A 16,761-nucleotide genomic window follows, 5' to 3' on the forward strand; every position below is an offset into this window, starting at 1 on the left:
GAATCCTAAAGTATTTTATTTGTTTCGTCTAAAAAGAATGGGTGAACTTTGTTTTAAAAAGTAAATATTGTCATATAATAAAAGTCATGTAATGTAACATGAGTTTAAAGTTATGTTTCTAACATAAAGAACACCCAAAACACAGTATTGCAAGCAATGAAAGTGTCAAAGGTTTATTAAAATATATTTTTTGATTTTAATTTTCAATGATATTTTGAGAACAAGTTATATGAGGAGAGTTATCTTTCTTTGGTCTACATGATAAGAATCTTTATCTTGTGTGAAGACAAAGGTCATCTCCAAAATAAGGTACATTAGATATTGACAGCAGTCATGGTTTCAAGGAAATTTATTGTTTTGGTAGGGTAAGGAATTTTTTTGCACACCAAAAGATCTAGAAATTGTTTGTCAGAAAGCTAGATATGAAAAAATGCATTGGCTTGGTAGATGTAATATAGCGTGTATAGTGTTCACTTTGATGGTAATTATTGCAATTCATATTGACTCGATAACTCCCAGTAAAACGAAATTATAAAAGACAGTTACTTAGAAGCATGTTTCACTGACTATAGACGACAACGTCAAACTAACAACTAGATTGTATGATAAATGAGAAGACTTCAGCAATAGGTAGATTTCTCAACGTGTCTTATTCAATAATCAACGATTTTGATTATAGTCTTTGAGTCCATGGGCAATCTTGAATAAAATTGTTAATATCATTTTCTCTGAACAATAAACAATTTATCCAGGGCTAACAATGGACTCTTTGAAAATTGGAAATGGAAAAAAGTTCGTTGTCTTAACTCAAAACGGTTGAAGCACGTTACTTATCTGGTAATTTTTTTTCAGCTTCATTGATTACATACCAGAATGACGATCCGGGATCATTTTTCTTGTTTTTCAGATCGGTTCTTTTCCAAAAATAATGAGGTTTCATGTGTTTATTTTTCCTTCAGTTACTGTCACCAATTTTCCTTTTCAAAAGTGTTCCTTGCGTTTTTTCTGAACATGTGTCCATTTCTAATTCATCCTTTGTACTTCACAACGAATATATTACTCTTTCCTGATTTTTTCGCATATTCTTTCAGTTGTTAGTAGACATACTTTCTACAAAACAATCTTTAATTAATTTTTTTTGTTATTTTAGATTTATACTTATTTCTAATTGTTTTGGAAAATCAAATAAAGACACACACAGACTTGAACATGAAGCACGACTTGCAGACAAAATGGTGGTTAACCATGGCGAGCTCCTCCAAACGAACCAGGGATTTCGAGATCTGACGCAAGCTGGCCTTCCTCAAAAGAGAGGTAATATTTTCTTTAATTAATGCATCATTGTTGGTTGATTTTTTTAAAGAACGATTTGGAAATTCACAGGTAGCCTTGATAACTTAAAAGAATGAAAATCGTCAAGACTCGGTGAGTTTTTAGGATGAAATATATGTATATCTAATTAAACAGTTGTGGGCGTGATATCTGCGGTAACTGCTTCCTTTAGCGTCTTGAAGGGGATTGCAGACAACGTCGATTTTTCCCGGGTATGTGTCATTGGACTAAAGAACCTTGGTAACCGGAAACTCGTGAACCCCACTTGGTATTTGTCTCACGGCGTGATTCGTCAGCCTCTTCCTCGATATTTACCGGCTGGTGATGCAGGAATTTTCACTTTTGAGAAAACAAGCTGTAAGTGAAATTTTTTGTACGGTTGTTGCCAAGCCTTGGTAATGTAAGTGGATATTTTTTTAGTTAAATCAGTATTCGTATGCGCCTAGATGCCACGGCGGGTACTTCTGGAGTTCTTACATACACCATTTCCGGAACAAACCACCAAGTAGCTGTTTTCTGGAGTGTTCCGTTTTTCTTTGGAATCAATTCAAACGAACTTCATGTCCAGGTAAGAATAAGAGTTTTTAGTTGGAAAATATGCATGATTCAGATAAAACTGTGATTTTAACTATTAAAACAATAGTAATGGAATTATACTAGTTTTTGCATCATGTGATGACGGAATTATATATCAATCGACAAGGTTTGGTAGGAGCAAACTATGTCATGCCAAGAAATCTCGTCCGGTTTACGCACTGATGAAGTCAATAAAAGTGTAATTGATGCAAATCACCCATATTCCCCAAACACTAGCGAGACAATTTACGGCAGCAGATTTTGATTTTAGGGGGGGGGATTATAGGTTTTCAGCTTTCTTTGTTAAAGAAAAATAAACTTGATATATTCCACCATTTATTTCTATCAGTGATATTTTTACATTAAAATAAAAAAAAATATTAACATAGCCAATCAGGTTGCGTCACACCGGTAATTGTTTTCACTATAAAATTCCATATAGAATAAAAAGTCGTAAAAAAAACTGGTATTTGTTTACTTAAAAAAATATCTAGCAGGAGGTGTTAAACATTACCTGTGACACTTTCACACACAAAACAGTACCTACACGGCATTTTCTGACTTTTTCCATCTGCAAACAGGGCTACCCTCAAATCCACGTGTTTTCAATGTGTTTATAAACATTCCGAGTGTACCGCAGGAAGTAGCCTCCTATTCCCGGGAAACAAATAGTTCCTGTCAAAAACCTTTATTTGTTCAAAAAGTACATAAAATTTACTAGGCACAGGTACCAAAGTTTTAAAAATGGCTTGGAAAAAAATAGAAAAATGTCTCAAATAAAATCAATTTTATATGTATGGACCTACATTTGACTAAGTTCATTTTGATTGGTCAATTACCGGTGTGATATCTCTACCAATTTAGTACTCCTCTCCCCTCTTGTTTAACCAGGAAATGATGTCAACTTCCGGGAATCTGGTACCCTTTTCCCCATAATTCGACGCGCGGTACTTCCACAACTACCAAGTTCATCGTACCCGACGTTAATTTATGCTCAGGAAAAAAAAAACTATATGGAAATACGTTAAAAAAAAATTGAAAGACAGCTTATTTCTACTGACGAATTAGTTTACTATAATTAATAATTTTTAACTTTCTTTTTCTTTAACTTTCTTTTTTTTTTTTTTTTTTTTTTTTTTTACAGTATTTGAAAAATATGAACCCCCCCCCCCCCAAAAAAAAAGAAGGAGTGCAAAGGCTTCTAAATAATTAATTATGTACCTATGTTTTAAACCCAGTAAAACTTAAGATCCCTCCCTCAAAACTGTTGACATTAATCGTCTCGCCAACATCTCTCGGCGGAGTTTCACAGATTAACGTTAATTCGGCTTTTATTGAGTTCGCTCTCCGGACAGACTGTTAAGGTTTTCTTGGCATGCTCACCTGTCTGATATTAAAATTAAAAAAAAAAACAGTAACTATTATATGTAGAATTCTGAATGAATTTTCATTTGGAAGTTTAAATTGTGAATTGGCATTCAATTTGACTAAAAAAGTTAATTGTCTATAATTTTGGTAGACATTTTAGATTATACTTACTAGTATGGATGAGCCGAACTCATAATAGTCTTAGAATGATAATCTTAAGATGTAGAAAAATTATCCGATAAACGTGCAAAACAGGTTTTATTTTGAAAAAGGAAGATTTAACATAATAGATTATATTTGTACGATTTTCTAGGTTTGGACAAATGCTCATGCAAATGAAGCTTTATTTAAAAGCATGGAAGCAGATGAAGAAAAGCTGACTGTCTGGAATTCTGGACATTGGTTGTCGGCAAGTGGGTACGGAATCACGGTGAATGCCGCCATGACGAACTCCGCTAAAGCCTCACTTCTAGTAGAGGTGGAGTTCAACATCACGAATGCGGAGCCGGAAATATTTGGTTGATCTGATTTATTTCTGGTTTAGAAATTAAACTGTGTTGGCTTCGTTTTCATTAGATAATGTATAATTATGATTTGGCAAGAATGCAGATAAAATAATTCTTATAAAACAAAGAGTACATGTAAAATAAATACGATATGTTGGAACGTCTGACGGGAAAATAATGTATTCCGTCGTAGTGGACCTGTTCTAGGTTTTCTATATGGAAAATTCTTTTTGTCCTAGGGGAAGGAGTCTTTTGTTGTGATCATCTATTTGTTATTTGTATATATTGACGGTCATTTTTATCTGTTTGGCGAATTGATATATCGTAGTAAAGTCAAAAGAAGGACACCACATAATCTGTGACATTGATTCACATTTGGATTTTTTATAGACATAACAGGTCAACTTACAAGTAAAGTGTTTGATAATCTAATTTGATCGTCAGCTCCTCATATATAACCACTACTCTACCATTATTACCAGCATGTGCAGTTTATATCTATTCAGTAAGCAAGAACATATTCTAGGTGCAATCAATTCCCTAAACTAAGAAAGGCTACTGAGAAACAAAATAAATTAACAGGACTCTCCTCCATCTATCTTAAAGTCACAATTTTGGATATTTTGTAGTAGACAAATGCAACCTATCGTTTTGTCATCATTTTAGTGACGTTCAAAAGAATTGAAAGGTCATTGATTTTACACATACTTTGAATACAAATATGACTTAAATTTTTATTCAAATCAGAAGACCCACGTGAGATTTAGACAAATGATATGTTTACTCCTCCAAGCACTTGATCCGCCCATCCTTTTGTTTGTTAGGAAGGAAGATGTATGCCTTTTAAAACGATTTTTCGTTTATTAAATTATAAGAGAAACCATCTATGAAAAAAAAAATCAAAAAGCAAATTTCAAAAGTTTTGTAATAATTTATTTAACTTAACTAAAAATAAACTTAAAGTGCACCTAGTTATATACATTTGTTTGAAAATAGCATACAGAAAATGCTGAACAATATTAAAACACAACAAATAATGCACACACTTTACACAGACAGGAAGTTTTGTACCTATCACGTCATCTCCTGTCACGTGATCATCACGAAAAGTCAAAAATGCAGATTGGATTTCTCTGTAAGAATTAAAAACAACTCTGTAAAGAGAAAAGAATGCAGTCTTAGTATAATCTCTTGGTTATAAAAATCTCTCTTAAATACCAAAACTAAAATTTAGGACAGATAAAAGCAATTGAAAAATAAATGATCGGAACCCAAAATAAAAACGTAATTTGAATGATGCAGCAACTTGTGTGGTTTCAACACTTATAATGCGTTTTAGAAAATGAATATACTTACGAGGCTTATGGTCCGGGGCATAGTCCACATCTGACGGGACAATCTCTGGGAACGTTATCGTACTTTTCGCAGTAATATTTCGGCCAGGCTTCACAATGACTTTCGTCTGGGTTACTGCAATCAACTGTGGCGAAAAATAACAATTATATGTCAACTTCACAAAAATTAGCTTAATTGTCGTCTGTAACGTAAAAATACTTACAAATATAAAAAAAAAAGAAGATTATGTAAAAATGCAATGCACTTAATTTGGAGTCTTGTTAAAGATTGGGATACCTTTTTCACACATATCGCCGATATATGGACGTTCACATCGGCAGGTACATGTATTAACATCTAATGTTCCCCCATTCTGGCATTCCTTTCCATTGCATGGATCTATAAAAGAGAGAAAGACGCCGTGCAGTGAAATCCTTGGATAAATAAAAAATATATGCAAGGGTGCTCTTCTTCATACATTTGGGTCATAAGCCATTCGTGTAGAATAAAGATTTGTATAAAGTCCTTTCTAGAGGCCTTCACCATGAACGAAAATACCTTCTTTTATTCTACTGAATGGTATAGCTAAATTACATTATTTTGATTTAAACAAAACACAACCTCTTCGTCACGTTTATACATGATGTTTAAATGCATGTATGTTGTGACCTAGAATACATTTAGTAATAAGCATGAATTTTCCCTTTAACCTTTTCAGTAAGAGTTGCATCATAGTTAAGCATAATACATACTGAAAAGAATATTTACGATTTTAATTTATCCCAAAACCATAACTCAAAGAGCACAAAGAATCATAAATACTCACGGTCACATAATCCGCACATGATGGGGCACATTTCCCTTTTAACGTTGGAAAATCGGTTACAATCAGCACATGTTAGAGTGCCATTTTTAGAACCACACTGCATGATGTCCAGCCCGCGGTCCCCATAGGCTTGACACTCCTCTGATAAAAAAAAATCATTTATTATTCTAAATTACATTATAATCCTATTTTACATGAATGAATTGATTCTTAAATTAATTTTTTACTAATGTTCAGAACCGTTAACTATAAATTTTTATCAATTTATTTTTCTTTATCAATAAATTTGCACAAGTACATTCAGAACATTGGTTGTATCATGCCTTTTTAAAAAAAAAAAGGAGAAGGGGATACTCACGACGACTGGATCGTTTGCCGCCGTATTTGCACCCGAACGCAGACACAAATGGAGGTTTTGGTTTTTCACTCTCGGCAGCCATAGCATCTATAGCATCTATAAAATGTATATTAAAAAGATAATATTACATGTACTTGATTTTACTAATGTAATTGAGTCTAGGGATTTATTTTGTCTTTTGAACTTTGACTGAAAAAAGCTCATGTTCGTAGACAATTTTTTCAAGTTGTCTATATATACGTATATGCACACCATTTGTGTTGCCACATTTGCCACACATGTAGGGACAGTCGAAGGGGACATTGACAAATTTTCCACAGTAAGACGGGGTCCAGTCTCTACCACACACCCACTTATCCTCGGCAGGACAATCCACTGAAATGGGACGGCGTAGAAATAAGTTTTACCAACATGTATATATCGATCAAGAGTGTCGTATATATAATTCAAATGACGTAAAAATGTCACTTACATTGCTCACAAGTAGGTCCTTTGTACAACTTCTGACATTCGCATTGACAGGTTTCAATATTGAGGGTACCACCATTGTAACAAACTTTACCACCGCAATCTAAAATGTAAAAATAGCCAATGATTGTTCATATTAAAATACACAATTTTTCTTATTTTATTGTGTAAAGTAAATTAACAAACGAACAACTAAAAGTCACTTACCACATTGTCCATTCCTGCAAAAATTCGGACATTTGCTACATCTTCTGCCGGTGGTGTAGGGTGAAGCCAAATTAGATTGTCTATACAAAAAAAGGTATAATTGCATTTATTCAAATAGCGAAAAAATAGAGGAAAATAGAGGTCCATTAGCACAAAAAGACTTAATTGTTCAATTTAAGGATATTAAGTATACATATCTTACTTTCCATGTTATTTTTTCCAGGAAATTACAAGTTTTAAATCCTATTTCCATCAAATATTATACAAAAAATCAGCATATATTACCAGAGTTTTCAAAAGATATCAAAATGAAGAAAACTATTGCTATTTTCTTTGGTAAAAATATCAAAAAACTACGAAACTTATAATGAAAGCTAAAATTTCATCAAAGCTTGGTTTATTGAGGAAGTATAAAGCTTCATAAAACTTAATGAAACTCTTTCAATTACAGAAAATGAGAACGTTTGATGCGTTCGACAGGAATAGAAATGTTTGAAACTTACCCAGCTGCATAGTCACAGACATAGTATCGTGTAAAAGTTGTTCTGTCACACACAGCAAATCCACAACCTACTAGGTAGGTACCGTTCTGGGCCATCTACAATAAAAGTGTTGGAATATTATATATGAGGTTGATCCTTTTAGAACATTTGGTTAAGGATCTCCATCCGTAATAAGCAACATTCTGTTTAAATTCATTTTTTATAAAAATTAAGTCGCTATCAGATTAATTAAGGTAGTAAGTTTTTTTTCATAATGTACGGTAATCATAATGAACTGCATGATAAAATAGTGGTAAAGTTAATGAAACAAGGCAACGAGGTTATAATAATGTGAACAACCTCTTGATATTATAATTATTTGATTGTGCATATATATCTAAAACAGTTACTATTGTAAGCCTTTTAGGTTTCAGATTTGTAAAACTCTTTCATGATTTAATATTTATCTTTTACTAGCATATATCTTCATTATAATTAAATTTTAGTTTCATTAGAAGAGTTAAGTCTATTGAATACAGAGCTATAATTTAGACTATTATATTACTCCATAAGGCATGCATTCAATCATTTAAGAATGGTATCGATTGATTGATTCCATGCCATCTGTGGTGTTCCTTTGTATTCAAATTTTACTATTTACGAGAAAGAAATTAATTGCTATTAACCTGTGTAAAATGTCCAATTTTCTTCCAGCCCCCTGGGCCCAGGTAGGAGTCTGGTTCCACGCCGTAGGTCCACATGTCGATTTCATCCCACCACATCTGTACCGCCTGCTCCCACGTGCGGTAACCCCCGGCAACATTCTGTCCAATCGACATCCCGATAGCTGCCAAAAAGTGAAAGTATTTTCAAACTTTGAGACAAGGTAGGAGTAAATTAACATCTATTTACCTTAGAACATTGATGAATTGTCAATCGGAAAATTACAGCATTTGTTAAGTGCATAATATCTGTCAATTTTCACGCAAGTGGGAAACAGAAATCGATATGATTTATCATGTTCAAACGATCAGAATAAATCACAATAAATCAATTATTTTAAATCCTTTGAAGAAAATAACCAGCTGTAAGTTGTAAAAGGTAAATGCAATTAATTTCTCTCAAGAAAGATTGAATACTTACAAGGAATGCTTCTTTGCCTGTCATGACCTGCTTCGCACTGATTGGCCCATTTCTGAGCAACGGCAGCAAGTCTCTCGTCCCATTTCTACAAGAAGAAGAAAATATTTTTGCAAAGTTAAAATCAAAGTAAACATCTTTTTTATGATTTTCTTTTTTTTTTCTTTTTAGCATACAAAGTCTAACTACAATGTTGATAATAAAAAAGAAGTATCTGTAATTATTCAAAAGATGTAAGAAATGATGATCAGGTAATTTAGCGTCTCATGTCACTGATGGTTTTATGTTTAGGTACAACGTTCCTTGTGGACGAAAATGTACAAAAAAGGAACGATGATCAGCGAATAACTGACGCCCGGTCACCGCCTACACTAATTATACAGGTTGTATAACCAAAACAGGTAAGATGACCATAGAAGAAATAGTCCGAATTATGACGACCAAGACATATAAGGTAAAGCATGAACTGACGGTGATTCAAGCGTTAATGACGATACTTTGTATTTTACACACGACACAGCCAGGAAACATTCAATAAAATAAGTGTCATAACAATACTTCATCATCAATCCACATAATTATGATTTAGTCTTTCTGTTAATTATTTGATAATTATTGTTAATGGGTAGTGGTGCCAAAAATTATTATTGAAGGCACTTTTTTAAAATTATACAATGATTCATTCTTCCTTTGAGCTCCAATTCCAATTTTCAGTCATAAAAATTTTTGAATTTGCATCTGATAAAATTCTTGCACACATTTTCAAAGAGACATAATCCAGATGCTTAAGCTTTTTAAACAAATTAATTTTTTGTAGCCTATGCATGTTTGCAAATAAATGTTTGGTTAATGGTATATACTCTATTAAGACCTACCAGTTCTACCAAATCCATGGCAGGTGGCTGGACTGTGGCCCTCAGCCTGTTGTGCTGGTCAAGAATAGCTTGCTTCGTTGCCTCAGTGATACCCTGTTTGCTAACATTTGGTTTGTCTGTCATACAGAGGGTGTGTCCTCTAAGTTTTTGGTATTCCTTTGTGCATGTTGCTGACTGCAACAATTAACAATGGAAAAATGTATTTAGTAAGTAATAAGCACAATATTTATTTTATAAAAGCTTTCTTATTAAAGATTGTAACAAATTTTGATGATTTACCAGAGGTTTAATGTCACTAGGTGGTTGTGGTTTTGCTGGTCTGGGGTTGTACTGGTCGTTTGGCCCCTCAGGGGGTACGGGAGGTCCGTTGGAAGGAACAATTGGCGTGTAACCCGGGCGGGGAATACTGGGTCTCCGAGACGGATGCGGTCCTCCATAAATGATTTGTTTAAAGCTCGGTGCATTTGGAATATTATTAAGAAGTTCTCTAAATAACTGACCGAAATCTGCAGAAAGAATAGAAGTCGTTTGAAAATTATTATTCGTAATGTCTGTAAATGAAAGCACGCCAGACATAGAGGCAGACATGAAAGATTATTTGTCATATCTTTTACGAGTTAATGCTTATAATATATTCGTATTCATGGAATTCATTGAGAAGCAGAAGACTCAATTACACAAAAATCCTTCTGATTTTATCTAAGTAAATAAGTTGTTCCGACGTGATTTTTAATTCACATCAAGCTTACATGAATTCCTCGCAAATCCCACTAAAATCCTATGATAAAGATTGTTTTGAAGTAGTCAAATGTAATATTTAAAGATGATTTTTTTATGTCGCACAGAGATATGGATATAGTTTTATCTAAATAGAAGAAACAGTATGTAATACCTGCAAATGAATCGAGAGAGGAATTTTATGAGGTTATAGGTAATCATTAATCATAAGTCGTAGTTTGTACTTAATGGATTTTTATAATACCGAAGGTCCATTAAAATGTTCCAATACATTACAGATAATAGAACATTCAATGGTCATTAAGTGGTCTGTTTCTCACCTTTAGGTAAAGGTTAATGAATTGTGACGAAATAATTGAGCTCAGACATTCCTGACCATATGAAGCTCGTTACGTCTCTAAATGTACTTAAGCACCTTCCACAACACAATTTCTATTGCCACTAGCGTAGTTCTTACTGTATTTCTTTAATAAAGGCATTATGTAATAATTGTTTTTTTTTTAATTTTCAATGTATCTTTTCCAAGATTAACTTATATTTCTTTTTGCTAGCACGTCTTCTCCGTAAACCACAAATTGCTGACTAATACATAACTAAACATATTTCCTATGTAAATATATACACCGTTTTTATTTTGTTATGCTGTCATAAGGATTAATGTACGGCTTGTGGTTTTCATGCAAAGAATTAGGTCCAGCATTAACAATCCTGCACCAGACATTTTCACACGTATTAATTTGGTTACTAAACTACAAACACTCAATAAACTTATGGTAGTACTTATATAAATGTAGCTTCGCAAATCGTAATAAAAGATTAAAATTTACAAACTTGTCACATTGTTATAAACTATATATTAAAGAATGAAGAGAAAACATGAGCATGTCAAACTTGATGAAATAAATGACCAAGAACGTTTTCTTTTAAAATGTTCTACATAGAATTCCTATACAATTTTGTTTGATTTCCGTTAAGTATATGGCATTCATTAATGTATGGTAAAAAAGTTTGTACGGTATATATACCAAAAGAAAATAGTATCATAAAGAGCAAGAGCCACTTTGAGCCATATTTGGCCCTGAGAATTTCTGAAAAATCAAAACCGTTCAGTTTAGGTTGCCAATGCAGTATTTATCACTTGGAGAGTTGGTGACCACGTATCTATTAATCATGACGTAATTTTCACTCTTGTCAATGCATTATGACGTCATAAAATGCGTCATTTTCTTTATATCTGTAACTTTCTTAGAAAATGGCCTAAAGTTGAAGTATTTTTTCAATATTTCATCTAGAGCACAACCTCTGATCGAAAATATGCAAATTAGGGATGTCAACGAATATTCGAATATTCGAATATTCAATCGATGAGTTGATATTCGAATATGAATTTATGATTCGAATATTCGTGTTTTAAGTATACAAGCATTAAAAAGAGAGAAAATACCTGGCAAGTTTTATTAGAAATTGAATCAAGTTTGTACAAAATTTAAAAAAAAAAAACACTCCCCTTGGATTACCTTAAAGGTGTGAAGAGTGTATCTATTAGAGTAATTTATTTATTTGTTTACTTAATTAGTTGTATGATAGTGTCAACTACTTACAATCAGCTTGTGTTGTTGTAAGGACACAGTTTAACAGTAAACACATGGATCCCTTGTTTATGTAAATATCATTAGAAATCATTATCAGGAATTCATACTTAGCAAAAAGTAATTGCTTTTTATATTTCACCGTTAGATAATTGTTCTGCTTGGTATAAATTTGTAGGACTTACATGTAGTACAATACATTTTATACCAATCTCTACATGAGTTTTTATTCCAAAATAATGGCATAAAACCTATACTTCTTGACAGGAGAGTGAAGATATATATTTAATAATGCAAAATGTATTTATTTTATCGAATATTCGAATATATTCGAATACTCCTATCGAATATTCGAATATCAATTATTGACAATTTTGACATCCCTAATGCAAATACATAATGAAAGATCTGTTTCTGAAGATAAAAAAATGTTTTATTTTTGGGATTATGGGCTGTGCTCAAATTTTAATTCTTTGTTGAAGGTAGTCAAATAAGCATGTTTTCTGCAAATTTCAAGAACATTGCAATTTCTCAAAGCCTATTTTTCCAATATCTGGATTCTCAGAAAGAAATTTTATTACAGGAAATGAAAGCTCAAAGTGTCTACTTTATAATGAATATATATATATGAAATGGGAAAGAGGGTGATAGTTAATTAATTGATATAAGTACAGGGCCATTTTATGCATAAAATGAACCTAGCTCTTTAATTATTTAATAAATATTTTGTTGGTAACAAAGGACAAATTGTATTTTTAAATCTTGAATTGGTCAATTAATCCAAATAGTTGATGATAATAAAAGGTTTGGTTCTGTAAGAAATGATTCATTCCTAATATTTATGATAATTTATAATCTTGTGCAATGTAATTATTTTATATATATATATAGTGCTATTATAGTGTTAATTTAGGTTAGTAGTCCACGTCAAATACATAAGTTTAAGAGTTACAAAAACATAATTATAAAATATTTACCAAAGAATCTTCCTAGAGTGTAAATGGAAAACAATGGCATGAAACAGAACTGTCATTACAAAATTAAATTATCATGTAATCTTATGATTTTATTAACTTAACGGCTAAAAAAGAAGACTTTTTTATGGACTAGGGTCATATTTACGTTTTAAAAATACTTCAAAAGTTAAAAAATAATCTTACCCCCACCACCTCCTCCGTTAGGGCCTGTGGTCCATGTTCTGGTCCAGGTAATTTGGGCAGAAACAAGATGAAGTGTCAAAAAAAGTAACACGGTCAGAGAAACAGTCTTCATTGTAGATAGGATTGTGTCGTCTTGTAGGATTATGACATATTTACAAGGCGATGCACGCTTATTTATAAGTATCCAGCCATGCGAATCGATGACGAACAGGAGCGAGGAATTGGACTTCTAGAACCGACCATTGGGGGAACAAATTGGGCGTATTGATTATATGCTAATTATAAGTTGACTTACGCAGAAAGTTTATCTGATGGTTTATGATTTATAAATAAAAGTAAACTCCAAGAAATTTATTACATTTACTAACTTTATTACTACATCTTGTGTTTTATGCAATGAATTTATCAAATGAACTAGACATAGGCGAAACATTGACAAAATAACTAAAGGGTTTATTTTTAATAGAACAGATTGACATTGAGAATGAACTGTTTCACAGGTTTCAATATATATATTTTGCTATCAATTCGTAAACTATATTAATTGCGTCGCAAACTTGCACCAAGTATTAAATAAATAAAACTAATTTATAAAATATCTGTTGAACATGTATTTATTTCTTTAATATGTTGATTTATGATAATACCAAGCAAACAAAACGTAAGAAACAAATGGGTACACATATAGAAATTTCTACAAAAAATGCAACAGTTACACAATAAAGATTTTGTTTTTAGATCCATTTTGCCTTTTTTTCTTTTGTCTTATTTTGTAATATCAATAATAGCATATTAATGTAAGTTTAAACGATTTAACAATTTTAAATGCCGACTTCTAAACAAATCTATTTACTGAATTTCGATTTATCAATAAATTGGCTTGTTATGGAGTTTCCAAAAGTTTTTTGTTGTTTTGGAAGCGTTCTGTGTAGCTTCAGTATTCGATATGACTGATTTATCAAAAGCAACTGTTATAAAAATACGAAGCCTGCATTTAAAGTATGTATAACTACTTGTAAATTTATACTTTTTAGAAATAAATAATTCAAGAGAAAATATTTATTCCACCCTCTGAAAATCTAAATTAAGAATTAATCTAATAAACATCAGTTTTATCAAGAGTTATACCTTTAAGAGGTCAAAATGCAAACTTTGACTTTAACTTATACCTTTTTTAACTTTTGAAATATGACGAAATAGGGAATCCATTTATCACGTTTCAATTCGAAACATTTAAATTTTTTTTCAAATTTTGTGTTTTTTTTTTTTGTTTTTTTTAATTTATCAATTTATGAGGTTAGATGTTAGTAGTTCGAACAATAAACAAATTCTAATATAGTTAAAGGCTACTGATGATGAAAAGGTCATCTTCATAGAGTTTTAAGTGTTACGATGCCAATTGATTTATATCTTATAAAAAAGATCTATGTTGACTTTCACATTTATTATCATATCGTATAAGGTTTAAAATTTGCAATAGAAAGACAGATGGGAAAAATTAAATTCAAATGTTAACCTTTATCAAATTATTTTATTATCAATCTTTCGCTGTAATTACAAACTCCATCGTGGAAAGAAAGTAATACCATTTTGTCATTTTCCATTGTAATACATTTTTGATACTTATTTATAGAGGAATAGCTGTTTTGCAATTTATTTTCAAATAAGGTTTAATTAAGTGACAAAGTTTGAAATATAACAATCATTATGTTAGATTAACGATTTTGAATCTTGTGAAAGTTTAACAACACAGTAAGGTACTCTTTAACCTTAATCACCTCGTCCATCATAATATCTTCTTCAAAAATAATTTCTTTCATACCCATTCATTTTTCTTAATTTTCATTCAATAGAATCGTGGAGATAATTATGACAGATTACTGTATACATACGAAATTATTACAAAGGCTTCGTGATTTATGAACGTTACTCTAAACTACAATGTCTTATGTGACCACAAAGTTCTCATTAAGTTACCACATTGTATAATGTAGTTCACGAATGAAATATTTAAATAAAGAACTTACCCATTTTATTGATCAAATAAACAATTATTTTACAGGTGTGCCAATTAATAAAAACATTTGGTAGGTAAACAATGTACATGTACACTCATCATTCAGTTAAAGATGTAAAATCAAGTAAAATTGTCAATATTAAACACAAGAAGTATTAAGTTTGTTTGATGAGAAGGCGACGATAACGAGCAGTGATCGATCTAAAAAAGGGACCTAAAAATTCAAATCTGTGAACAAGGGACCAAACACGGACCCTGAAAATTCTAGAGGTGGGACCAGGTACCTAGGAGGAGTGAACATCTTCTATTGACCAGTCACATCCCGTTTTAGTATTTCGTTGAGTATTACACAATGCTGATGAAAGCAATATTATATCACTAATAGGACCTGATCCTACCTTTGATGTTTTGGAGGTCCAAATTTGCTCTTCTCCTATTTTGTATTGTTTTATGAACTTTTGATCTTGAATACTGTTCGTTATCTGCATGTGTTTCATGATTTAGACTCTATTCATTTTTATTTGTTGCAGCTTTTAAGTACAATGAAAATTGAGCAAAACCAAAAAAAATGTTCGCCATTCTTTTGGTATACTTACTGAGAACCTGTTTTAGACTTTTTTGACGCTCTGGTTTCTCTTTGCAATAATAAGATGTAGGTTTCTCTTTTATTCACATTTTATAATATCCGTTTAAGTGGATTGACACCCATTAACTAAGTTTATATCTTCTTTTTTGTTTTATTTGTGATGATTGTTTGAAAAAATAAAACATTCGTTGATCATAAGTACTGAAATAGTATTTCCTAACTGAAATACATATATATATAATAGAATGCTTCTACATTTGTAATGATAAACCGTAGGTTGTATAACTTATTGAACGACCCTCGCATATATTACCTAAACCGTAAATTGCAGTGTTAAAACATTTATGACATTGAGTTTAAGATATTCAATGTTTGTTATTTCAAAAAATGTTTTCTATATTGTTTTACTTTTAAAATTCAAATCTTTTAAGATATAAAAATCAGATGACAGTTTTCTTAATAAGTCTAGCAATTGCTATATTTCATGGGTTGTTCTAAAAAGTTTTGAAACTATACTCAATAAGAGTATTATAGCTTGGTATTAATAACACGTTTTTATGAGAAAAAACTATGAAGATGAATTTGCCCACAAAACAATATGCAGTTGGCAGCACTTTTACAATGAAAGATCAATGGTTAAGCAGTGTATATGCAAATCGTTTAACATAATATAACACTCAAGTACAGATATAAAATATAGATATAAATTACTTATTGAATGATCAATCCTATGAAGTTAACCAATGCAGATTCATATCATTCTAAATGTATATGAAAGGTGACGTTTTCATCTTCTGATAATGTTCAGTTTGTAATATCGTCAATCAGAGTTGTGCACATGGTTAATTATCTGATCGAATGAACAACATATGATTGACTTTGTCAGAAATATACAAAGTACAAGTACGTATAAACAAAAAATAAAAAAAGAGATACAATGAACCTTTTTATCCATGAAAACCACGCAAACCACATGTCTTTCAGTATCTTTTGTATATATAGATAATGCATGTATTAACTTGATTCTTTTTCTTATGCAAGGATGTCAAAATGGGACGAATGAAAAAAGCACAACATGTATATATTGCTGCAAACAGTACAAGAATTCTTCTAAATCGTTACCATACTGTTGTTCAAAAGTATAATACTTAAAAATTATGTATCATGCTGCAAAATATACTTGACATGTCCAAAATAA

General features: G+C 31.5%; 3 protein-coding genes across 4 annotated transcripts in view; 1 reads left to right on the forward strand and 2 right to left on the reverse strand.

Moving 5' to 3' along the window:
- Positions 1 to 16,761, reverse strand: part of LOC134236909 (protein SCO1 homolog, mitochondrial-like) — a 176,459-nt gene that overhangs the window by 113,370 nt on the left and 46,328 nt on the right. The window lies entirely within an intron of this gene.
- On the forward strand, positions 228 to 3,854 carry LOC134236910 (uncharacterized). Its single transcript, XM_062719078.1, has 5 exons — positions 228 to 365; positions 1,151 to 1,314; positions 1,468 to 1,689; positions 1,779 to 1,900; positions 3,590 to 3,854. The coding sequence occupies exons 1-5, from the start codon at positions 334 to 336 to the stop codon at positions 3,797 to 3,799; spliced, it is 750 nt and encodes a 249-aa protein (XP_062575062.1). The 5' UTR covers positions 228 to 333; the 3' UTR covers positions 3,800 to 3,854.
- On the reverse strand, positions 4,694 to 13,101 carry LOC134236903 (uncharacterized). 2 transcript variants are annotated; one of them, XM_062719065.1, is made up of 14 exons: positions 12,961 to 13,101; positions 9,753 to 9,979; positions 9,474 to 9,647; positions 8,602 to 8,686; positions 8,145 to 8,305; positions 7,480 to 7,574; positions 6,977 to 7,056; positions 6,774 to 6,872; positions 6,554 to 6,676; positions 6,302 to 6,397; positions 5,944 to 6,084; positions 5,415 to 5,516; positions 5,139 to 5,262; positions 4,694 to 4,915 (listed from the first exon to the last, which is right to left on the reverse strand). In XM_062719065.1, the coding sequence occupies exons 1-13, from the start codon at positions 13,070 to 13,072 to the stop codon at positions 5,144 to 5,146; spliced, it is 1,614 nt and encodes a 537-aa protein (XP_062575049.1). In that variant the 5' UTR covers positions 13,073 to 13,101; the 3' UTR covers positions 4,694 to 4,915; positions 5,139 to 5,143. The 2 variants fall into 2 exon arrangements, with proteins under 2 accessions (XP_062575049.1, XP_062575048.1); XM_062719064.1 differs by having other exon boundaries at positions 4,694 to 4,936.

This window comes from Saccostrea cucullata, unplaced genomic scaffold (assembly GCF_032062105.1).
Source record: "Saccostrea cucullata isolate Sc308-1 unplaced genomic scaffold, CSIRO_AGI_Scuc_v1 ctg34, whole genome shotgun sequence".
Taxonomy (NCBI): domain Eukaryota; kingdom Metazoa; phylum Mollusca; class Bivalvia; order Ostreida; family Ostreidae; genus Saccostrea; species Saccostrea cuccullata.

Bases quoted from the DNA above. Each gene is read 5' to 3' on its own strand.
- LOC134236903 (XM_062719065.1), bottom strand. From the start codon at position 13,072: ATGAAGACTGTTTCTCTGACCGTGTTACTTTTTTTGACACTTCATCTT. The intron at 8,687-9,473 runs GTAGGTCTTAAT...TTCTTCTTGTAG, and splicing joins CCATGGATTTGGTAGAACTG to AAATGGGACGAGAGACTTGC. The intron at 6,085-6,301 runs GTGAGTATCCCC...TTTTTTTATCAG, and splicing joins CGGCAAACGATCCAGTCGTC to AGGAGTGTCAAGCCTATGGG.
- LOC134236910 (XM_062719078.1), top strand. From the start codon at position 334: ATGGTTTCAAGGAAATTTATTGTTTTGGTAGG. The intron at 1,315-1,467 runs GTAATATTTTCT...CTAATTAAACAG, and splicing joins TGGCCTTCCTCAAAAGAGAG to TTGTGGGCGTGATATCTGCG. The intron at 1,690-1,778 runs GTAAGTGAAATT...GTATGCGCCTAG, and splicing joins CACTTTTGAGAAAACAAGCT to ATGCCACGGCGGGTACTTCT.